This window comes from Jaculus jaculus, chromosome 5 (assembly GCF_020740685.1).
Source record: "Jaculus jaculus isolate mJacJac1 chromosome 5, mJacJac1.mat.Y.cur, whole genome shotgun sequence".
NCBI lineage: Eukaryota > Metazoa > Chordata > Mammalia > Rodentia > Dipodidae > Jaculus > Jaculus jaculus.
The window spans coordinates 68,143,085-68,168,032 of NC_059106.1; the positions used below are offsets into that span (position 1 = coordinate 68,143,085).

The 24,948-nt window shown below is 46.7% G+C and overlaps 2 protein-coding genes across 3 annotated transcripts in view; both read left to right on the forward strand.

Moving 5' to 3' along the window:
* The first annotated feature begins 1,021 nt into the window (after positions 1 to 1,021).
* Positions 1,022 to 8,950, forward strand: Mrps15 (mitochondrial ribosomal protein S15). Its single transcript, XM_004665137.2, has 8 exons — positions 1,022 to 1,221; positions 1,497 to 1,538; positions 2,509 to 2,584; positions 3,520 to 3,568; positions 4,015 to 4,099; positions 5,278 to 5,336; positions 8,137 to 8,328; positions 8,798 to 8,950. Exons 1-8 carry the CDS (start codon positions 1,092 to 1,094, stop codon positions 8,933 to 8,935), a joined length of 771 nt encoding a protein of 256 aa, XP_004665194.1. The 5' UTR covers positions 1,022 to 1,091; the 3' UTR covers positions 8,936 to 8,950.
* Positions 8,951 to 14,670: 5,720 nt separating this feature from the next.
* Positions 14,671 to 24,948, forward strand: part of Oscp1 (organic solute carrier partner 1) — a 46,127-nt gene continuing 35,849 nt past the window's right edge. The window contains exons 1-2 of one of the 2 annotated variants that reach the window (XM_045150327.1): positions 14,671 to 14,852; positions 24,732 to 24,761. In XM_045150327.1, the coding sequence (XP_045006262.1) occupies positions 14,741 to 14,852; positions 24,732 to 24,761 (142 nt within the window). In that variant the 5' untranslated portion in view covers positions 14,671 to 14,740. The remainder of the gene's footprint in view (positions 14,853 to 24,731; positions 24,762 to 24,948) is intronic. The other variant, XM_045150328.1, reaches the window with a different exon arrangement.

Genomic DNA, 24,948 nt, shown 5'->3' on the forward strand with positions numbered 1-24,948 from the left:
TGGCTGGGTTAGTATTCCAGCCCTTCCAAAAGCAGCGTCTGTAGTCACAGGAGACCGCAACCCAAGTTGTGTGTGTGTGTTTTGTTTTGTTTTTTACAGATTCCTGAATTGGAAGAGGAGGGCTGGAAGGACAGGGAGAAGACTAGATCTATGGTCAGCCCCACGAAAGGCCCAAGGAAAAGTAGGTGAAGGACTCAGGAGCCAGATGGATGCCATGACAGGCTTCAGAGTCCTCAGTAGGACTAAGTTTCTGTTTCCCAGCAAGATCTAAGTTTTTAATCTTCTGGTAAGGATGGGCTTAACAGTTACTGAAAACTGATCATGCCATACATTCCTGAAGTCATAAAGTTCAATTCCCCTAGCTCCAGCCCGCCAACCTTGCTGTAAGGCTTAACAGTGAAACCGGTTATGCCATGCATTATGCCATACAGGCCTGAAGTCATGAGGCATTCCTGTAGTCATAGATCAGCTCAATTCCCCTAGCTCCAGCCCTCCAACTTTGCCCGCCAAAATCCTAAACCAACCAGAAGAGTACATTGTTTAATAAATCAACCAATCATGTACCCATCCCCTTCTTGTATGTTCAAATCCATGTACTCATCCCCTTCTTCTATGTTCAAATCCCTATAAAAACCCTACCCTCCCACTACTCGGGGCTCTTGCACGGATCCACTGCGTTGGTGAAGTCAAGAGACGGGGCTTAAGCCCAAAGGAAAGCTCCTTGCCCTTGTATATGTGTTCGGTTCTCCTTGGTGGTCACCGGGGGTGCCAAGAACTGGGCATAACAGTAGGGAGTGATCACGACTGGACGCGTGATGAAGAAAAAGTGGCATTCTAGAGTCTACACAACGCACTAACCACAAGGTGCACGCCCCCAATCCAATTATTAACTAAACCTCCTAGCTGACCACAACTCTGCTTCAACTGGAAATCCTGCCCGCCAATCCATTCTCTCGGTCCCCGTCTGCTTGAGTCTCGCAACAGCCTCGATTGGTCGAGCCTGGACCATCATGGCGGCGCCCTTGTAACCCGTCAGTAACCGCGAAGGGAACGGTGGCCGGGGCGCGGGCCCCCGGCGGGCAGGAGTCACCATGCTGAGGAGCGCGTGCAGGGCGCTGAGTTCGATCGGAGCCCAGGCAATGGCCCAGGCCACAGTGTTTGGGCTGCGGGACGGAGTGAGCGCCCGGCTTCCCTCGGCCCGGTGCGGCCTGCAGTCTCCGAGTGAGCCGCCGAGGAGTGGGGCGGCGGGAGCAGTAGGGCGAAGGGGCTGGGCGGAGATGGAGGGTGCGGGGCACGTGGGGAGAGGAGAAGAGCAGCGGCAGGATGAGAGGAAGGGCGGTGGTTGAGAAAGAAGTGAAATGGGGTGGAAGAGACAGAGGCCAGGGGTTGGGAGGAAATGGGAGGACAGTTAGGTGCAGCCCGTAGAAGGGTGGTGCAAAGTAGTGGAGGCCGGGCTGTTGAAGGAAATTGGCCCCGACCCCCTCTGTTCTGCACAGGTCTCTTGACAGCGGCCCGTGGATACAGCATCCAGAAACCAGGTAGGAGGACTTGGACTGGAGGCTTGGACTAGAACAGAGCCCTGTGGAAGACGTGGCCGGGGTGGGGGTGGCCAAAAGGTCAGGGTGATGATGGAGTGACAGAGGGGTGGTGCAGAAAGCCTTTACCTGCACGTTCTATAGAACTCTTAGCCAGAAGTCTTTATGGTGGGGGCCGGAGCTTTCGGAGGGGTATGAGTGAAAACGAGCTAGCTGGAGTGGCATAGCTAACATCACCCAGGCCTTCCTAGAATGAATTTATATTTGGCCTGCCCTTCTGAGATGGAGAGTGTAGCTCATCCTAAGGGCCCTCTTAGTAGATGAGTTGAGGCGAGTTGGCTACTCAGCCTGACTTCTAAAATGAGTGTCCAGGTATCCACTAGGGAGCACGGTTACGATTCAATGAGGACAGCACATGCACAGTGCCTTGGCCCTGAGCTCAGTAAATGGTGGCATATATTAAAATTTGTTGTTGTGTCGCTAGCACAGCAGCAGGACCGAGGCTGACTGGAAAGGGATATGACCTCTGAGGGATGGTAGGGATGGACGACACTTCGAAGCTGAGCTCTTCCTGTGATCTAAACTCCATGCTGCATACCCGCTAAAGCTGCCTTCCTCAGCCCCCTTATTTCATTTTGTGTGGTGTTTGTTGAGTTCATATTTTTTAGGCTGGGCCATGGACGAGACTGAGGGGTAGGAGGTCCAAACTCAGTCCTGTCTACAGGAGAACCTATCCTAGTGGAGAATCTGTAGACTGTAGAACCAGGTGGATATGGGAGAGGTGCAGGCGTAGTGCGTGTTTTGGGAAAGGTCAACCCTTTCCAGCCTGAAACATCAAAGCAGATGCCCAGAGGCCTTGCACAGCAGAATCTGAGCTGGGAGATATCCAGTGCCTTGCTTGAGACCTTGGATGTTTGGGGAGAGTGAACAGTGAGAGTTGATACCTGATGTTTTCTCTTCCTGTATCTGACAGTCCAGCCCAAGCAAGATGATGATCCACCACTTTCCACACTGCTAAAAGACTACCGGAACATCCCTGCAATGGAGAAGTAAGCAGAAGAAACCTACTTGAGAACACAGCAGCTCCTAGGAGGGGGAGGGGGAATGGCTTTAAGACTTGACTGGTTGCACTGGAAGCTTGATTATAGATGAGGTGAGAGTTATGGACACCCAGGTGTGGTAAACACCAATGGGCAGCAGGGACTGGTGGCGCAGGTGAAAACTTTGTACCAGTAGATACCACAGAAATAACTGCTTCCAGGTCTTGGTAGAAATCTCTCATCTCTTGGCGCTGACAAAAGCCAAAAGCCTTGTAAGGTGGTCTGGATATCCATGACCTCACAGTGCCAGACGCTACCTACACAAGACCATCATAATAAGAGGAAAAATCATGACATCAAAATAAAAGAGAGACTGATTGAGAGGGGGAGGGGATATGATGGAGAATGGAGTTTCAAAGGGGAAAGTGGGAGGAGAGAGGACATTACCATGGGGTATTGTTTACAATCATGGAAGTTGTTAAAAAAAAAAAAAAAAAAAAAACCTATTAAAAAATCCAAAAACACAAAAGCCTTGTAAGGGAAGAAAAAAGTGTCCCAGTTTTATAGAGTATTCCATGCCATACATCTAAAGCCAGGATCCTTCTGTTCAGCCTCTGTTCCATACACTGAGAGCAGACCTTTCCCTCTAGTCATGCCCACTGTGCAGTGAGGCTTCTTGTATGTCTCAAGACACACTGAACCATGTGAGCAGAGGTGGAAATCCCTCTGCCCTCCCTGTGACAAGAGTAGCACACTCAAGCCAACATGCCCAGTTGTCCATGCTTATCATTGCTGACTGTTCATCCCTGGGACTTGGGACTTCTGGCTCCCCACCTCCAGAGGGCCACGTTTATTGTAGAAAGTTGTCAATGGCCCTTGTTTTCTAGAGAATCCCCTCCTCCTCTTCCCAATGTTTGTCTCTCATTGCTCTTGTTTTTCCACAGGGTTGATGATGTTGTGAAAAGAATCCTGTCTTTGGAAATGGCCAACAAGGTGAGTGTCTGTACCTCCCTCTATCCTCTCCCTTGACATTCCCTCCACCCCTGGTTAGCACCCCACATCCCATGCTTCGCCAGTCATGGCATTTCTCCAGTGTTCAGACAGTACCCAGAGATTGAGCACCTTAAGGACATGGTCAGTTTTGTTCCCCCATTGTCCACTAACATCTTACAAGTAGGTACTCAATAAAGAAGTATGTAGGAATGAATAAGCAAGCTTTGAGGACAGTGCCAAAAACAAGCCATTTCTCTTATTGGTTGCTTTGGCTTCAGGCTCACTTCACTATGAATAGCCCGGGTGTTAGCTCAGGCCATGGTGAGCACATGCAGTCCAGCCCCGAGTCTTCTGGAACTATGGCTACAGCCTTGGCCTCCTGGCAGGAAGCTAGTTCTTAGGGGTGGCAGACCACAAAGATTTTCTTGGATTTCTGTCTTCAATAGAAAGAGAAACTAAAAGCCAAGCAGGAACAGTTGATGAACAAGATTGTGGCAAACCCTGAGGACACCAAATCCCTGGAGGCTCGAGGTAGGACTGCAGGGAGTGTTCTAGCTGCTCCTTGGCCCTTGGCTTTTGTCTGTAAGCTGCATTGGGAAAGCGAGTGATATGGTAGGCCTGGACTCTGGATCCCAGGCTCTGTGTCCTGCTCCATTGCTCTCTGTGTGAGCTTGGGCAAGTCACCCATGCTCTACAGAGCCTCAGCTTCCTACACTGCACACAGGGGAGGGGGAGGGGAGCAGAGTTCTGCTTCTTATTTTTCGAGGTAGGGTCTCACTCTAGCTCCTACCGCCGCCTCCCAAGTGCTGGGGTTAAAGGCATGCTTCTTACTTCCTACTTCATGATAGGTATTTGAGAAGTTAGACTAAACACACCTGCTCACAGACATGTGGAGGATTACCAGGAGAGTAAAGTTTGGACTTTGGTTTGCAGCTGGAACCAGCAGTAGTCCTCATTACATGTGAAGGGAAAACCTGCCCCTTGCATTGAGCACCTGGTGTCTTCCTTTACCACCAGAGCAGCCCTGAGGCAGACTGCTGGCCCTGTGGGACAGCACTGTCCCCACCACTGTGCCATTGGCCTGTATTTACAGCCTTTACCTCCTTCTTCTCCCTGACGCATTCTTTTCTTTTCCCTCTGCCAGAGATTAAAGTCTGGTGAGCTGCACAGGCTCACACATGCATGTACCACACATATTCAAAAACTCTTATTTGCGGGAGGGAGTGTACTACCATGGGATTTTTTTATAATCATGAAAGTTGTTTAAAAAAAAAACTTTTTTGAGGAAAAAAAATTATTTGCGAGCCGGGAGTGATGATGCACACCTTTAATCCCAGCACTCAGGAGGCAGAGGTAGGAGGATCACCGTAAGTTTGAGGCCACCCTAAGAGTACATAGTGAATTCCAAGTCAGCCTGGGTGAAACCCTACCTCAAAAAAAGGAAAAGAAAAACAACATAAGTGTATGTTATAATTTTAACGCTAACTTTATGAGATTAAGGAATTTCTGTTTCTTTGATGCTTGCTTTTCTACTAGAACGATAACACAAAGTCTTTTGAGAGCTTTCAGTTCCAGGTGCTTTGGGATTTATAGAGAGCTACACAGGAGCACTGGTGATTGTTACTCCTTCAGAAGTTAAAACACAGCGTGGGCCAGGGCCCTTCCTTCCTCTGTGCCCAGCTCTCATCCTCTGTGGTTTGTGGTTTCAGTTGTTGCATTGTCCGTCAAGATCCGCAGTTACGAAGAACACATGCAGAAGCATCGGAAGGTAAACCCAGGCTTCACTCACAGCTAACCACAGCAGCCTAGGGGAGAGGAGTCTGCGGGTGAAGGGCTCTGGGTCCTGAGAAGCCAGTGACTATGACATCAGAGTGCCCACTCCTCAGCTCCAGTAAGAAAAGCATTTCACTCCTGCCTCCAGGGGAGCTCTGTAGGACTGTGCTGAGTGTCATCAGTGGTCAGGAACATGGTCACTAACTGACACACAGTGGGTACATAAGTATTTGAGAATGTGTGGATGGCGCCATTTTACCTTATTTAACTCCTGGCTTTGTCACTTCCACTTAAAGTCATTGTGTGACTCTGGAGAACTTACAGGTCTGGGCCTACATTCTCTCATGTGTAAGGTAGGAAACAGATGAAAGCCTGAGATAGGATTGCAAGGGTTACACAAAATAGTGACAATTGCCAGATGGTGCACAGACGTACTCTGGGCCCTTGGGCTGCTAAATGATTTCTGGGCATCATCTCATGTAACCCTTATAACTGTTTGTTTTCATCTTCCAGAGGAACAGTCTAATCACGATAACATTGTTCCTCAAGGCACATTACTAGCTAGTGGGGGCTGAGACTTAAAATGAGGCATTCTTGCCACAGGGCCCATATTCTTAACTGTTATGCCATAGCTCAGAGAATGTTGGCACACAGCTACTATCAGTAGGCAATTGCAGTTACTTTTATTTGTTTTTGATACAATGTCTCACTATGTAGCCCAAACTGGCTTCAAATGTTCCTTCTCCCTCAGCCTCCTGAGTGCTGAGATTACAAGCATATACTGCCATCTGCCCACGACTGTGCTTACTTTTTGTTTTGAGACAAAAGCTCCTATAACCAAGGCTAGCCTTGACTCCTGAATTTCTCTACCTCTACCTCCTAAGTGCTGGGATTCTCAGCATGTTCCACCAGACCTGGTTTTCTGCAGTGCTGGGGATGGAACCCAGAGCTTCATGCCTGCTAGACAGCCCTTCTACCAACTGAGCACATCCCACATCCTCAGCCTGTCTGTGGGGTGTTTTTGTTGTTGTTTCTTTGTTTTATTTTTGGATTTTTGAGGTCCAGTCTCACTGTAGCCCAGACTGGCCTGGAATTTATTCTGTCGTCTTAGGGTGGCCTCAGACTTCACCGTGATCCTCCTACTGCTGCCTCTTGAGTGCTAGGACTAAAGGCGTGTGCCACCATGCCCAGCTGTGATTTGTGTTTTTTTGTTTTGTTTTGTTTTGTTTTGTTTTGTTTTGTTTTGTTTTGTTTTGTTTTGTTTAGAGGCAGAGAGAGAAAGAATTGGCCTCAGCCACTGAAATCAAACTCCAGATATTTGTGCCACCTAGTGGTCATGTGTGACCTTGTACTTCCCTCACCTTTGTGCATCTGGCTAATGTGGAATCTAGAGAGTCAAACATGGGTCCTTAGGCTTTGCAGGCAAACGCCTTAACAACTAAATCATCTCTTCAGTCCTGTGGTCATTGTTAATAACCATTCAGCTTTGAGTACAAACTGTTCTGGTACCATGTCTGACACCTGAGTGCTTCAAAGAGCTGGTTGAGCATGCTCCATGGAGAGGGCAGTTTTGTTTACTTGGTGTGTAGAGGTCCCTCACAGAGAACCAGACCTTCCTTCTCTTTGCCCAAGCTGCCAGTTTGCTAAGCTATAGAAAGGCTGAGTGAATGGTATAGAGGAAAGAGCATGAGATTTGGAGTCAGACCACTAGACCCTAATTTAAGACTCAGCCTCAGCACCCACAGTCCTAAGGAGCAGATTTCTGAACATTTCTTTTCCCATTTTTAAAATGTGAAGAAGAGTAACAGCACACACATCCAGAACCGCAGTAATATTGGCCTAAGGTTGCTGGGAAATTTCAGCAAAATGATAAAATGACCATCCTCATTACCATAGACAGTGTTTACACCACTGCAATGGAACTCCAGACACTTGCGCCACCTAGTGGGCATGTGTGACCTTGCACTTGCCTTACCTTGTGTATCTGGCTTGTGTGGGATCTGGAGAGTCAAACATGGTTCCTTAGGCTTTGCAGGCAAGCGCCTTAACCGCTAAGCCACCCCTCCATCCCTAAATAAAAATACTTAAAAAATATTCAGTGGCTTAGCTTAAGGCGTTTGCCTGTATAGCCTAAGGACCCACGTTCAGTTCCCCAGTACCCATGTAATCCAAGGCAATATATGCATCTGGAGTTCATTTGTAGTGTTGAGGCCCTGACACACCCATTTTCTCCCTCTCTCTCTCCCCCTCCCTCTGTCTTGCTCTCTCTCTCTCTTAAATAAAATGTTTTTTAAAAAAAAATACTTTAGGGCTGGAGAGATGGCTTAGCGGTTAAGCGCTTGCTTGTGAAGCCTAAGGACCCTGGTTCGAGGCTCAGTTTCCCAGGACCCACATTAGCCAGATGCACAAGGGGGCACGTGTGTCTGGAGTTCGTTTGCGGTGTCTGGAGGCCCTGGCGCACTCATTCTCTCCCTCCCTCTCTCCCTCTCCCTCCCTCCCTCTCTCTCTCTCTCTCTCTCTGCCTCTTTCTCTCTTTCAAATAAATAAATAAATAAACAATTTTTAAAAAAAAAATACTTTAAAGCCGGGCATGGTGGTGCAAGTCTTTAGTCTCAGCACTTGGGAGGCACAGGTAGGAGGATCACCACGAGTAGGAAGCCACCCGGAGACTACATAGTGAATTTCAGGTCAGCCTGGGCTAGAGTGAGACCCTACCTCAGAAAACCAAAATAAATAAATAAATAAAAATAAAAATACTTTAAAAAACAATGAAAGTAATGCAGACTCTTCTGTAGGATAAAGCCCATAAACGCTTTCTGCTGATGAGCATCGATCAGAGAAAAAAGATGCTCAAGAACCTCCGCATGACCAACTTTGAAGTCTTTGAGAAGACGTGCAGGGAGCTGGGCATTGAATACACCTTTCCCCCTCTGTACTACCGAAGGGCCCACCGCCGCTTCCTGACCAAGAAGGCCCTCTGCATTCGGGTACGAGTCATTGTGGCTGCTTGGTCTTCCTCACTGCTGACTGGGGTGGAGGGAGTGGAAAGGAGAAGTCATCTGTTTCTGATAAAGGTGTGGCACTAGTCCCTAGGGAAGTCTCAGGACAATGACCCCAGGAAGAAAGCAGGTTGCCTTCAGGGGGGAGAGTTCCACAGACCTGCTCCAAATGTAAGGTTTTACATATAACTTAAGTCTGTTTCTTTTTTTTTAAAGAGTTTGTATCTTTTTTTTAAGATTTTATTTTCATTTATTTATTTGAGACAGGAAGAAAGAGAGGGAGAATGGGCATGCCAGGGCCTCTAGCCATTGCAAACAAACTCCAGATGCATGTGCATCTGGCTTACATGGGACCTGGAGAATCGAACCTGAGTCCTTAGGCTTCACAGGCATGTACCTTAACCACTAAGCCATCTCTCCAGCCTAAAGTCTGATTCTTACTCCCTTTTGTCCCCAGGTTTACCAGGAGGTGAAAAAGCTGAAGAAGCAAAAAAGGGACTTAAAAGCTGCAGCAGCCAGACAGAAACCAAATGCCCAGGGGAACCTAGAGAGCCAGTCCAGAGCCCAGCCGGATGTGCCCAATGAAAGCCAATAAAGTCTATCCAAATGATTTCTTTCTGCCTTGAAAAGGTGGTCTATTTTAGCTCAGGAAGAGAGGACTTTACTCTTCGATTTAGCTCTAGGATTTCAGCATTGCCCTTGCTGCAGAAGGACACAATCCTAGAAACAGTAGCCTGTCATGTGGCATGTGTCTCAGCAGAGGGGATGCTGAACACACAGCAGACTGGCTAGGAAGACCTGCCAGCCGTAGAAGCCACCTCCTAGACTGAGCCCTAAGGCAGAGCAGGGTTCACTCCACAGCGAGGGAGGGATGGCATCCAGGCTCAAACTCAGAAGTCATCTAGAAGTGTATTTGAGGAGCAGTGGGACTCGGAAATCAAGCTCGAAAGGTAAGCAGCTGGGCTGTATAAGGCTGAGCCGCTTGCATACCGTCCTCTGGAGAGTGGAGTGGCAGTTAAAGTTTGCAAACTGTAGAAGAACGGCAGCTGTTCAGGATAGTTAGGCAGCAGCTGTGTGGAGGGGAGATGAGCAGTTTATGGTGGGGGAGCTGAGGTGGGAGTACCAGCACCCACACTGAAAATCCAGAAACTACATCCTGTCCCTGGGAAAGTGTCCATACACAAAGCGGGGCATGGATACACCCCCCATAAAACCCACCTTGGTACCCTTGTCATGTCTAAAAAGCCGAGGAAGGCGGTGTCTGAAACTGAGCGATCAAAGAGAAGAGCAGGCAGCGATGAAAGCTCGGGGGGGGGGGGGGGGGGGGGGAGGTTACTCGTCCCAGGCTGTCATAAGGAAGTACTGCAGACTGGGGATGTTGGCAAGAAAAACTGCACTGGGAGTGTGGCTAAGTGGTGGAGAGCTTACCCAGAATAAGGGTTTGGGTTTCATCCTCAGCACCACAGAAATAAAATGAGAGATTTGCTCAGTTCTAGATACCATGAAGTCCAAAATCAAGGTACTGGCTGATTGTTTCTGTGAGAATGCTGTCTTGCTTGCAGAGGCCATCTTATGCCTTTCACTGAGTCTTTCTTGTTTTTTTTTCAATTTTTTTTTTTTGGTTTTTCGAGGTAGGGTCTCACTCTAGCCCAGGCTGACCTGGAATTCACTATGGAGTCTTAGGGTGGCCTTGAACTCATGACAGTCCTCCTACCTCTGCCTCCCAAGTGCTGGGATTAAAGGCGTGCGCCACCACGCCCAGCTTCAAATTTTTATTAACAACTTCAATGATTATAAAAAAATATATCCATGGTAATACCCTTCTTCCCCCCACTTTTCCCTTTGATTTTTTAAAATTATTTTATTTTTTAGTTTTTCGAGATAGGGTCTCACTCTAGCCCGGGCTGACCTGGAATTCACTATATAATCTCAGGGTGGCCTTGAACTCACAGCGATCTACCTAACTCTGCCTCCCAAGTACTGGGATTAAAGGCATGCACCACCACGCCCAGCTCTCCACTTTCCCCTTTGAAACCCCATTCTCCATCATATCCCTTCCCCATCTCAATCAGTCTCTCTTATTTTGGTGTCATGATCTTTTCCTCCTCTTATGATGGTCTTGTGTAGGTAGTATTAGGCACTGTAAGGTCATGGATATCCAGGCCATTTTGTGTCTGGGGGGAGCACATTGTAAGGAGTCCTACCCTTCCTTTGGCTCTTACATTCTTTCTGCCACGTCTTCCGCATTAGACCCTGAGCCTTGGAAGGTATGATAGAGATATTACAGTACTAAACACTCCAGTCACTTCTTTCCAATACCATGATGCCTTCTGAGTCATCCCAAAGTCACTGCCATCTGAAAAGAGAAGATTCTCTACCAAAAGTGATAGTAGCACTAATATAAGGGTATGAACAGTAAGAGAAGTGCTTACTGGGCAGTTTGGTGAGCATAGTATGTACATTTAGCCAGACAGCAGCAGACGTCACAACCCCTAGGGCTCATGACTACCCCTGTTTTAAGTTTTCAGTATCAGGGATGTATTCCCTCCCATGGAGCAGGCCTCCAGTCCAATTAGAGGGAAGTTGGTTTCCCCTATAACAGATGTGTCACTATTGCACCCATTGGCTTATTTGGCTTGGCTGGCCAAATATAAGACTTGCAGTGTCCGCTGTTGAGTATCTTCACTCTTGATTTCTCTGTCTCCCATTGAACTGCATGCAGAATGGTTTCTTCCAGCTTTCTGTCAGCTGGTCTACATAGAGGAGGTTCTCAGCTCAGTTCAGCAGGATTTCTCAGTGGCCTTGCAGCCCAAGTATGTGGAGTCTTCAGCAATAGGGTCTTACCATCTATTCCTGGTGGGAAACCAAGGGTCACTGGGCCTTTCGTGTGTGTACTTGAAGGAAACATGTTCCCTCTCTCGACATCCCACTTTCCCACTATTCCCATCAAGAAGATCCCACCCTCATGACCTGATCTGACCCCAGTTACTGCCCAAAACCATTTCTAAATACTGTAACATTAGAGTTAGGGTCTCAGCATATGAACTGGGGGTATGGAGAGAGCATCAACACTCAGTACATTACACTAGAGAAAAGACTTTGGGCTTCATTCTGGGAAAAGAAGCCTTTTCAGGGTGGAGATGTGTTAAAGTGCTGTCCAAAGAGGAGTTGAAGTTTAGATTTGGGCCTCCATAGGGAGGCTGGGACCAGAACAGTTGGGAGTTGATAGTATGGAATCACCTACCTAGTAATCCCCATTTTTGGGACATGGACACAGGAGGATCAGTTCAAGACCAGCCTCCACTATTTGGTGAGTTTGAGGCCTGGACTGCCTGAGACCCTATCTCAGAAATAGAATAAAAATTGCTGAAGAGATGGCTCAGTGAAAAAGTGCTTGCATGCTTAAGCATAAGGGCCTGTCAGGCCACAGACTGCCAAGTTCATTTCTCCAAAACCCACATAAAAAGATGGGTATGACCAGGTGTGGTTACACATGCCTTTGGTTCCAGCACTGGGGAGACTGAGGTAGGAGGATTGCCATAGTTCAGGGCCAACCTGGGGCTACAGAGTGCCAGATCAGCCTGGACTAGAGTGAGACCATGCCTCAAAAGCAAATAAGGGTGCTGGAGAGATGGCTTAGCAGTCAAGGCACTTGCCTGCAAAGCCAAAGGACTCAGGTTCAACTCATCAGGACCCATATAAGCCAGATGCCCAAGATGGCACATGTGTCTGGAATTAATTTGCAGTGGCTGGAGGCCCTGGTGTGCCCATACCCCCTTCCCACCTACCTCTCTCTTTTAGGTAAATGCTTTTTTTTTTTTTTTTTTTTTAAGCAGAGCCAGGCATGGTGGCACTCGCCTTTAATCCCAACACTCAGGAGGCAGAGAGAAGGATCACCATGAGTTTGAAGCCACCCTGAGACAATACAGTGAATTCCAGGTCAGCCTGAGCTAGAGTGAGACCCTACCTCAAAAAAAAAAAAAAAAATAAGCAAGGCTAGAGCCATGGCTTAGTGGTTAAGGTGCTTGTCTGAAAAGGCTAAGGACCTGTGTTTGACTCTCCAGGTCCCATGTAAGCCAGACACACAAGGTGACACAAGCATCCAAGGTCGCACATGTACACAAGGCAAAGCCAAAGGATCCTGGTTCAATTCTCCAGGACCCATGTACAGATGCACAAGGAGGCGCATACATCAGTAGTTCGTTTACAGTGGCTGAAGGCCCTGGCATGCCCATTCTCTCCCTCTGTTCTCTTCTTTCTCTCCTCTCTCTCTCTCTTTCCCTCTTTCTCTGTATCAAATAATTAAATAAATAAATAAAATATAGTTTTTAAAAATTGATGGATAAATGTGACATCTGGGAAGAATTCGGTAGCTGATCATCAATAGGAAGCCAAGTCTCAAGGCTACCATAACTGGAGGGAAGGATGTTTCATAGAGTGATGAAGTCTATCGGAAGAGTGGTTCACACATGTGAAGTGTGTGGCAAAGGACCAGAAGGTGAGGCTGGAACCTAGGGTGGAGGTAAAAAACAGCAATGGTCGGGATGCCCGTTCAACCCAAGTACAGGGCCAGGTCCAGCTTGCATGGGTAGCAGTTATTAAGGGTCTTGGGCCCTGAGAGCCTAATAAGCCAGGTTTGGCCATCCATACTTAATAAGCCAATTAAACAAATAAGTAACAGTGAAAAGCAGAAAAAGTTTCATTTAATATGGTCACACTGAAAAGGAACAAAGTATCCAATCATTCACCACCCCAGTCCATCTTCTGAGTCCTGACATCAGGTTTAGATTTAATAGAAAGCCAAGGGAATGCATAGCTAAGCCAGTCCTGGCCAAGGTGTGGTCCGGCCCATCAGTGACCCGTCATCATCTCATTTCAGCTCCTGCAAGGTAGTCTGACAAATTGTCACAACTGTGAGATCCACCTCAGAAAAGCTCCATCTCTGGCTGGTGCCATGCTTCAGCCTTTTCCTTCCCATAGAATGAAATTCCTGGGGTTGGAGCAATGGCTCAGTGGTTAAAGCTGCTTGCTTTGAAAAGCCTGATTGCTCAGGTTCGATTCCCCAGCACTCATATAAAGCCAGAAGCACACAATGTGGCCCATGTGCCTGAAGTTCATTTGCAGTGGCTGTAGGCCCTGGTGTGCCCGTACTCATTCTGCCTCTTTTTAAAAAAATTTATTTATTTGAGAGAGGCAGATAGAATGGGTGTGCCAGGGCCTTCAGCTGCTGCAAATGAACCGCAGATGTATGTGCCACCTTGTGCATCTGGCTTATGTGGGTCTTGGGGAACTGAACCTGGGTCATTTGGCCTTGCAGGCAAGCACCTTAACGGCTAAGCCATCTCTCCAGCCCTTTAACTTTTTTTATTGACAACTTTCTTTATACATACTAAACCATGATAGTTCCTTCCGCTTTCCCCTTCACAAATCCACTCTCTATCATACCCCCTCCCCCTCTCCATTAGTCTGTCTTTCTTTTGATGTCATCATCTTTTCCTCATATTATGAGAGTCTTGTGTAGGTAGTGCCAGACACTGCCAGGTCATGGATAGCCAGGCCATTTTGTGTCTGGAATACTGCATTGTAAGGAGTGGTCCCCTTCCTTTGGCTCTTACATTCTTTCCACCACCTCTTTCGCAGTGGATCCTGATCCTTGAAAGGTGTGATAGAGATATTTCAGCACTGAGCACTCCTCTGTCACTTCTGCCCAGCACCGTGGTACCTTTTGGGTCATCCCAGAGGTCACAAACATCTGAAAAGAGAAGCTTCTCTAATCCAAAAGTGAGAGTAGCAGTAATACATGAGTATGAATGTGATGTGCTTAGTGGGTCACTCTGCCTCTTTGTCCCTCATCTAAAATAATTTCTTTTCAAATGAGATTCCTGAGGGAAGTTCCAATTCCTTGGGAAGCCTCATTTCAATAGTCTGATAGCCGACGGGAGGGGCATGAGTATCTTCATGCCTTTCGGGACAGTGACAGCTTCGCGGAGAAGGAAGCCGGGTGGGGCTTCGCTTCTTAGGGAGGCCTCGCAAATGATGGAAGGACCTCACAGTCACTCAACTGAGCGTCCTCGTGGAGCTCTCCCGGACCTCGCGGCTTCCCCTCCAGCCCGGGAGGCGGCCCCGGCCTCGGAGACGGCTGCGGCCAGCCCCGCGCGGAAACTCGAAGCCCGCGCTCCCGGCCTCCCTCCCGCGCGCACCCCCGGGCCAATCCCCTGAGGCCACCCTTGCCGCCCAGTCCAATGAGCGCCCGTGCTCAGGCGCCCCTCACCAAACCGCCCTCCGATTGGCTGGCCTTTCCGGTCGCGGCGTTGCCCTAGCAACCAGGCCAAGAGACGCGGCGAGGGCCTCCAGGCCCGTGGCAGGAAAGATCCGGGGCTCTCCAGGGCCGCGCACCACCATGTCGGTGCGGACGCTGCCGCTGCTCTTCTTGAACTTGGGCGGGGAGATGCTTTACGTCCTGGACCAGCGGCTGCGGGCGCAGAACATCCCCGGAGACAAGGCCCGCAAAGGTGAGAGGGGCCTGGCCCACCCTGACCTGCACCCCGAAGTCCGCACTACCCTCTCATCGCCATGCTGACGCCCTCAGCCTGCTCCCCTCCGCTGCACCCGGGTCCCTACAGCCCGACCCGAGCCCCGGCCCACTCGCCGCTTCCCCAACAGCCAGACCCACACCTCTGCGCCCGCCCTTCACCCTCACTGCCACGTACCTTTCAAGCAAGCCATATGGTGCCCAGGCCGACGAAGCCCCCTCGGGTGTCAAATAATCCAAAAGAGCCTTTCCCAGTAGAGGCACTTAACCACCCTCATTGCACAGAATGAAAGTGCCTGATCGCCTAGTGTCACCCTCTCTCCAAATGAAAGAGATAATTTCCCCGTCTCTCTTGAAAACTACCCCTTGCCAAAACTGTTGACCACTTAGCAACACCTTGTCTTTGCAAGTACAGTCCATCCTCCTTACCCGCACCTCCAGCAAGTTCTGATTCTCCATTTCTCCATGTAGTATCCTCCTGCATAAGTTGAAGATTAATTAGTCTTGCTCGCTTCAGAGGCCATTTCTAGAAATGTAGGGTTCTAAGATGATATAAAAACAAAAACATATCTTTCCTTTCACAATTTTTGGGAAGGAATGTTGTGAAGAGAGCCTCTAAAATACAAAATTACCGCCAGGTGTGGTGGTTCATGCCTTTAATTCCAGCATTCAGGAGGCAGAGGGAGGAGGATGGCCTTGAGTTAATGCCACCCTGTGATTACATAGCAATTCCAGGTCAACCTGGGCTAGAGTGAGACCCTACCTCGAAAAACCAAAATAATAATAATAAATACACAATTACACCATATATAATTCTCATAAAAATGACTACGCAGAACATTTTCCTCCCCTCTCAGCAAAGAACTGCTTTCACCAAATTTCCTGGGATTAATATTTATATCAGCTAATCTATTTCAAAATAGAGGACGAAAAGTTGACATGAAGGCAGCTGACACAGACACTGATCATTTATTCTGAGAGCCAGACATGGTGGTGCACGCCTTTAATCCCAGCTCTCTAGACGCAGAGTTATGAGGATCACAGTGAGTTCTAGGCCACCCTAAGACTACATAGTGAATTCCAGGTCAGCCTGAGCTAGTGAGACCCTACCTTGAAAAACAAAAAAAAAATCTCTCCCAGCAGTCTCTATATGTTCAATGGACATTAAGCATACATACTAAGATTTTAACTGATTTTGAATTCACATCCAGGTTCATGTATAAAGAGGGAAGAGATTTCCCTATTATGTTCCGCATTCATTCTGCACTCTGATCCAGCCATTGCCACACACACACACACACACACACACACACACACACACACACACCTTAAAATCTGTTGTCAGCTTTCCACTGCTGTTTGAATGGGGGCCAGATGGAGCCCTTCACTGTGGTGATCTCTCACCACTGCCTGATTTCCGCTTTGAATCCTTATTACACCAAGCTGCTTGTACATGCTTAAGCCATACCTTTCATGTCTCCATGCTTGTAATCCCCATCCCACCATCCCTCTCCAACCATCGTGCATCATTCAGCTACAGAATCATCTTCCTTCAAGAGGCCTTCCCCCATGGGAATAGAGCCTGCCTATTTTCATAGCATGCTGTCTGCCTTACCCCTTGGCCATATTATGCAGAAGTGTGTGTGTGTGTGTGTGTGTGTGTGTGTGTCCTCTTCTTGATTGTCCTATCATCTTTGTAACTCCAGCATCTAGCCCAGACCAGAACTTCTCCATGCTAAGAAAATGTTGAAAAACTGGCAGTTTTCTGTGCCATTATCATTCCTTCATCAAGAGGCCTCTGTGTTCCTTGTTCTCTCTTTGGTCTGATTTCATCCAGGCTAATGGCTGTCAGTGAGGTGACAGGTTAGGTTTCTGTACAGGCACTCTGCATCTTGGAAGACAGTATACTATCTTGGTAATTAAGAGAGTAAACTCTATGGGTTCATACATATTTAAGTCCCAATTCTAGCTTTGCCATTTGACTAGTTGCAACAACTTGGTTTGTGACTTCTTTAAGCCTGTTTCTGCATAAAATGGTAATAATATGGCATAAATGAAAGTGAAGTTGTAAGAACTGAATGAAAATGTATTTAGCATATTTATGACAGTGAGTAGGGGATGTCTTTCAAGAAGAGGTCTGGGCAAGATTCTGTGAGGCTAAGGAATGGGCTTTATCTTCCACTGTAGTCTTCAGATGGGGCATCCAAGAACTTGAGAGATTGATGCAAGAGATCCCCACAAGTTCAAGGCCATGTCTACTTAGCATGTTCCAGGCCAGCCAGAGAAACATAGCAAGACCCTGTCTCAAAAGTACCAAAACAAGACTGGAGGGATGGCTTAGCAGTTAAGGCATTTGCCTGCAAAGCCAAAGGACCCTGGTTCAATTCCCCAGGACCCATGTTAGCCAGATGCACAAGGAGGCACATGTGTCTGGAGTTTGCAGTGTCTGGAAGCCCTAGCGCTCCCATTCTCTCCCTCTCTACCTCCCTCCCTCCCCTCTTCTCTCTCCCCCTCCCCACCCCTCTCTCCCTCTTTTTCTGTCAAATAAATGAAATAAAAGGTACCAAAACAAAGTCAGGCATGGTGGCACATGCCTTTAATCCCAGAACTTGGGAGGCAGAGAGGTAGGAGGGTCACAATGAGTTCAAGGTCATCCTGCTGAGACTACATAGTGAATTCCAGGTCAGCCTGAGCTACAGTGAGACTCTACCTTGAAAAAAAAAAAAAAAAGTACCATAACAGGGCAAGACTGGGGAGGTGGTGGTTTAAAGGATAAAGGACTTGCTGCACAAGTGTGAGTACTGTATGTCAGATTCCTAGACCCCATGTTTAAGATGCTGTGGGGCTGTGGTGAGCAACTGCAATCCCAGTATCCCCACAGCAAGAAGGACGACAGAGACAGGAGATTTTCCAGGAACCTCACTGACCAGCTAGCATAGCATAGCCAGTGGTAAACAACAAACCCTGCCTCAAACAAGGTGGAAGGCAAGGATAGATACTCAAAGGTGTCCTCTGACCACCACACATGCACACACACAAAAGTCCCACAATATAGTTTTCAAGGAATCCCATCATTGTGTACAATTAATATATCCTAATATAAAGAAAGATTCTGTGATATTTATTTATTTGAGAGAAAGAGGCAGATAGAATGGTTACACCAGGGCTGCTAGCCACTGCAAATGAACTCCAGTCACATGCACCACCTTGTGCATCTGGCTTTACATGTGGACTGGGGAATTGAACCTGGGTTCTTAGGCTTTGCCAGCAAGCATCTTAACCACTAAAGCATCTCTCCAGCCCAAGGTTCTTTTTTTTTTCTTTTTTTTTTGAGATAGGGGCTCATGTAGCAAAGACTGGCCTTGAATTCCTCCTGATCCTCCTGCTTTCACCTCCCCAGTGCTGGTATCCCAGGTATGTGCCGTAATACCCGGCCAAAAATGTAGTTTTTGTTGGGGGAGAGGGTTGAAGAGATGGGTAAGCAGTTAAAGGTACTTTCTTGCACATCTTGATGGCCTCTGTTCAGTTCCCTAGTACTCAGTATGTAAAGCCAGATGCACAAAGAGGCTCACATGTCTAGAGTTCATTTTCAGTGGCAGAAGGCCCTGGTTTCCCCCCCCCCAAATACATAAATAAAAAATAATTTTTAGGGCTGGAGAGATGGCTCAGTCGTGCAAAGCCTAATGACCCAACCTGAGTTCGATTCCCCAGTACCCTAGTAAAGCCAGATGCACAAAGTGGCACATGCATCTGGAGTTCATTTCCAGTGACTGGAGGCCCTAGTGCACCCCTTCTCTCTGTCTGTCTGTCTTCCATCTCTCTCTGCTTGAAAATAAAAATATTTTTTTTTTTTGATTTTTCGAGGTAGGGTCTCACTCTGGTCCAGGCTGACCTGGAATTAACTCTGTAGTCTCAGGGTGGCCTTGAACTCACAGCGATCCTCCTACCTCTGCCTCCCGAGTGCTGGGATTAAAGGTGTGCGCCACCACGCCCCGCAAAAATATTTTTTAAAATGGTTTTTAGCCAGGTGTGGTTGGCACATGCCTTTAATTCCAACCCTTGGGAAGCAGAAGTAGGAGGAACACTGTAAGTTCGAGGCTAGCCTGGAACTACAGTGTGAGTTCTATGTCAGCCTGGACTAGAGAATGACCTAACTTGAAGAAAAAAAAAAGTTTGTCAATAGTACAGTTTTTCTAGATTCAGTTTTAGGGGACTTCGGACATTCATTCACTGTACAGATTTTGCAAACTATCACACTATGTGAGATACAGAGTGGAGCCTGATTTAGCCCTTCGGGCAGTCACTAGAAGCAGAGCTCACCATCAGCCCAGTCCAGTAACTGCCTCTGAAGCTACAGACATGCCTTGCAAATGAAACAATAAAACTTTTGTTTTAAGCCAGGCATGGTGGCACACGCCTGTAATCCCAGCACTCAGGAGGCAGAAGTAGGAGGATCACCATGAGTTCAAGGCCTCCCTGAGAGTACATAGTTAATTCCAGGTCAGCCTGGGTCAGAATGAGACCCTACCTCGAAAAAAAAAAAAAAAAAACTTTTGTTGAGACAGGCCTCACATTGTAATCCAGGTTGTTCTGAAATTCACTCTGTAGCCCAGGCTAGTCTCAAAATTTTGGGATTTAAAGGTGTGTGCCATCATGCCTAATTTATATATAGTTGTTTAAAAGGACTTTTCAAACTTTTTTTTTTTTTTTTTTTTGAGCCGGGCATGGTGGCACACACCTTTTATTCCAGCACTTGGGAGGCAGAGGTAGGAGGATCACTATGGGTTTAAGGTCACCCTGAGACTACATAGTGAATTCCAGGTCAGCCTGCACCAGAGTGACAAAAACAAAAACGGTTTGTTGTTGTTGTTGTTTGGTTTTGAAGTAGGGTCTCGCTCTAGCCCAGGCTGACCTGGAATTCACTATGTAGTCTCAGGGTGGTCTCAAACTCACGGTGATCCTCCTACCTCAGCCTCCCAAGTGCTAGGATTAAAGGTGTGCACCACCATGCCCAGCCTTTTTTTTTTTTTAAGCAGGGTCACATCTATCCCAGATTGACCTGGAATTTACTCTGTAGTCCAGGCTGGCCTTGACTCATGGTGATACTCCAACCTCAGCCTCCTGAGTGTTGGGATTAAAGGTGTGTGCCATAATGGCGGCCTTTGGTTATATTTTGAAGGGAAGGTAGGACAAGGCTATTCAGGGCAGGCTGCTAAATTTGATCCAGAAAAAATCAAAACAGAACCTTACTGTCGTTTAGTTGTTCAGAACAACACTGCAATCTGAATGTCTTGGGAAAACAATCACTTTACAATCCCACATCTCAGTGTCCTCTACTGTAAAATGAGCAATGTAACCAGACATAACTGGTCTCATCTGTGAGTGCTTGTAAGAGGACAGGAGTGAAGCAAAGGCAGCTTTTATTGTCCCCGTATTGCTTAAAATGTAGGACAGCATTTAGTATGCAACACTCACAAGTTGCCCCATAAAGAGCTTACTTCCTTTCTGGTGAGGATGAAACTTGAGCTGCACAATGGAGGAAAACTAATGTCTGCACTGGTCTTTTGGGAACAGGGATGACCTCCAGGAGACCAATTAGCCATGTAAGATAATGAAAACATCTCAGAGAAATAAGGTTTCCATTCAAAGCTTCCACAAGGACTCACTTACCATGTCTGGTGTTTCACAGGCCCTTGCGCAGACATCTGTCACGATGGCTCTGGCTCCTGCATCCACACCAACTTTTAGCAGTGAAATAGCAGACTCTCAGCTTTTAAAATCCTCTTCTAGGGCTGGACAGAGGAGGGCTTAGCATTTAAGGTGCTTGCTGGTAAAGCCAGTGGACCCCAGGTTTGATTCCCCAGTACCCATGTAGAACCAGATGTACAAGGTGGCATATGTATCTGGAGTTTATTTGTAGTGGCTAAAGGCCATGGAGTGTCTATTCTCCGTCTCTCTCTGTATCTGCCTCTCCCTCTATCTCTCAAATAAATAAATAAGTAAAATATTAAAATCCTATTCTATTTTCCTACACTCTCTTGTACAGTCTCCATCAGCCAACTATTCTATCATTTCTTTTAGAAACCAAACAACTATATATAAATTAGGCATGGTGGCACATGCCTTTAATCCCAGCTCTTGGGAGGCAGAGGTAAGAGGATCGCTGAGAGTTTAAGGTCACCCTGAGACTACATAGTGAATTACAAGTCAGTCTGAGCCATAGTGAGACCCTATGTCGAAAACCAAACAACAACAACAAAAAAAAAAAAAAAAAAAAAAAAAACCCCTATATGTAGAGTTGTCACAAACAAGTAAACTCCCAGGAGGATAGAAAACCACTCATGGAGGATCATGCCTGGCTTCTCAGGAGGAAAGGGACTTGTAGCTGACAGCACTCCAGTGCCCTCTGCTGGTACAATGTGTCATTGCCACGTAGAGTGTCCCAGAGCTTGGTACATTATTTTCCAGTTCCATTTTATCCACAGCAGAGTCACTGTCCCTGGGAGAAGATGAGCCCCTTCAGCACCTTTGTTCCCGAACTCATTGCCAAGATGACAAAAGCTCTCCTTCTCCACATTGTCACCAGTCTATCAAGCTATATCACCTGTGAAATAAATAATATACCACAGAGAAACAGAAGCTGTGGCCATGATCCCTAAGAGACCAGCTTTAAGAAGCTTGAAGTAGGCCAGACCTGGGGCTGCATTCTCATTACATTCTCTCCAACAGCCTGCAACTCTTCCCTCTCCTGCAGTCCTGGGGATTGAACCTAGGACCTCACACTTACTAGGCAAGCATTCTACCACTGAGGTACAAGCCCAGTCCTTGTAAATTTGGAGATAGGATCTCACTAAATTACCAAGACTGGCCTTAAATGCTCAATCCTCCTGCCTCAGCTTGATGACAGGTCTGCACCTTCAGGCCCAGCTCAGCCTGAGACTTTTAAGGGAGAAAGGTGATGTCTTCCAGAGGAGCCTGACTTTCAATGGTCTGACTAGTCTCATAGGAGTTGTTCATACTGTATATTGAGGCTATGCCAGTGTGTATCAAAGGCATGTACATGTTTTAAAAATAACTTCAGGGCTGGAGAAATGGCTTAGAAATTAAGGTGCTTGCCTCAAAAGCCAAAGAACCCAGGTTCAATTTTCCAGGATTGACGTAGCCAGATGCACAAGATGGAGTATACATTTGTAGTTTGTTTGCAGTGGCTGGATGCCCTGGTGCTTTCATCCTCTCTGTCTCCCTTTCCCTTTCTGTCCTTCTCCCTCTCTTTCTCTTTCTCTCTCTCTCCCCTCAAATAAAAAAATAATATAAAAAAAGAATAACTCCAGGCCAGATATGTTGGTGCACCCCTTTAATCTCAGCACTTGGGAGGCAGAGGTAGGAGGATAGCCATAAATTCAAGGCCACCCTGAGACTACATAATGAAGTCCTGAGGTCAGCCTGGGCTAGAGTGAGACCCTACCTCAAAAAACCAAAAAGAAAAAAAAAATAACTTCAGAAATTACTCCCAAATATTATAGTGGCAAATTTGTCCCAAAAAAACACCATTAGTAGTTAGCAAATGGTACTTGCAAAACCACTAAGTGGTGGACATTCTAGATTGAAGTTTTCTCAAAATATGAGGAAAGAGCTGGGATAGTGGCATACATATTTAATCCCAGCACTAGGGAGGCAGAGGTAGGAGGATATCTATGAGTTTGAGGTCAGCCTGAGACTACATAGTGAATTCCAGGTCAACTTGGATGAGAGTGGGACCCTACCTGGAGAAAAAATGAGGAAAGCACAAGTTGATTTTAGGTCTGAGGGTATATCTCAGTGCCTATAAGCATGCACAAGGCCCTTCATTCAATCCCCATCACCGAAAAGGTTATTTTTCATCCTTTATGAATGGTGTACAAGATGTTTCAGGAAAGAAAATAGAAATAGAAAAAAAGTCAGCCAAGTGCTTGACATTTATTGTCTACCTATCCCCACAGCAACCCTTTGAGGTAGGTGCTAGTATAGTCCCCATTTTACATAGGAGAAAACTGAAGTTCAATAATCCACTTGAAGTTTATATAGCTGGTAAGGGTGGAGCCAGCTCTTGTCCCATAAGTATATAAAGGGTCTTGATTCTCATAACTCTTTGTAACCAACTGCATTTTTACGAATTTTAGGTCTTTTGACATCTCCCTGACTGACTGTCTTCAGGGGTTTCCTTGGTAGTGGTCCAGCACTAGTTCCTCCTTTTACTTGGAGGTCATGCATCCATATATAAAAATAAAGCCAAGAGCTGGAGAGATGGCTCATTGGCTAAGGTGCTTGCCTATAAAGCCTAGTGACCAGAGTTCTATTCCCCAGTACTCTCGTAAAGCCAGATGCACAAAGTGGTGCGTGCATCTGGAGCTCATTTGCAGTAGCTAAAGGCCCTAGTGTGCCCACTCTTTTTCTGTCTCTGCCAGGCCTGGAGGTGGTGCACTTGGGAAGCAGAAGTAGGAGAATCACTGTGAGTTTGAGGTCAGCCTGAGAGTACATAGTGAATTCCAAGTCAGCCTGGGCTAGAATGTACCCATTCTCTCCCTCTCCTCTCTTTCTGTCTGTCTCTCTCTCCCTCTCCACCCCCTCTCTCTTTCTCTCAAATAAAAAAATAAATATTTTTTCAAAAAGATTCTCCTCAAAAAAAAAGTACAGCCAAAATAAATGCTAATTTTTTCCTTTTGATTCACATTTCAAGTTTTCTGATTTGAATGGTTCCAACTATAGAAGGGGAGATCTTATGTTAACAAAAGATTAGATTGTCTGGGGATATAGTCCAGTGGTAGAGCTCTTCCCTAGTATATATAAGGCCCTGAGTTTAATCCCCACCAATGAAAAAACTCTTTTTTTCTGCCTTTTTTGAAAACAATCTTCCCTTGAGGGCTAGTGTTAAAAGGTTCCTTTGAGTAGTGTGTGTTCTTGTAGTGTTGGGAAACATTACTCCTGGGGCCTTCCAAAGAGGAGCCCCAAGGTAGCTAGCTAGCTCTCCTGAGCTTCCTCTTATCTTAGGCTACTCTTGTGAGAGCTAGCCTTTCCTCAATGTTTCTGAAACTTGTCATTTATCCAGATTTGAAAGCTCTAAAACTTTTTTAAAGGTTTTCAAAGGACAAGGAACATTCAAGTTTCACCAGACATGGTAGATAGTGCAAGCCTTTAATCCCAGTACTCGGGAGGCTAAGGTAGAAAGGTTGCTGTGAGTTCACAGCTGGCCTGAGACTACATAGTGAATTCCAGGTCAGCATGGGCTACAGTGAGACCCTGTCTCAAAAAGAAAATAAAGTTCTAGGGCTGGAGAGATGGCTTAGCGGCTAAGCGCTTGCCTGTGAAGCCTAAGGACCCTGGTTTGAGGCTCTGTTCCCCAGGTCCCACGTTAGCCAGATGCACAAGGGGGCGCACGCGTCTGGAGTTTTTTAGCAGAGGCTGGAAGCCCTGGCGCGCCCATTCTCTCTCTCTCCCTCTATCTGTCTTTCTCTCTGTGTCTGTTGCTCTCAAATAAATAAATAAAAATTTAAAATAAAATAAAGTTCTATAAGCCAGATAATTGGAACTGGTAATTTTTTTAAATTTATTTATTTGCCAGAGAAAGAGGCCTATAGAGAAAGAGAATGGGCACACTAGGGCCTCTAGCCACCGCAAACGATCTCTAGACACATATGCCACCTTGTGCATCTGAGTTTATGTGGATAATAGGGAATCGGACCTGGGTCTTTTGGCTTTGCTGACAAGCACCTTAACTGCTAAGCCATTTCTCTAACCCAAGGAACTGGTATTTTTAAATCCTTCATGCAAATAATGTTCTTGCTTCCTGAACTGATGTTTTCTTTTTATATGCTTCATGTAGATGAATGGACAGAGGTGGACAGAAAACGAGGTATGCTATTTCTGGACTGCATGTATTCACAGGTTCACCTGCTCCATTGTCAGTGGGGTTGAAAGTGGGACCACTCTAAATATTTTTAAGTAAGAAAATAGGCACAGGTTTCTCTTTAGCTGAGGTGTTGGGTATACCTTCAGATCTTTTACTTGAAAGGAATTATATATGGAGAAAACAAAGCAAG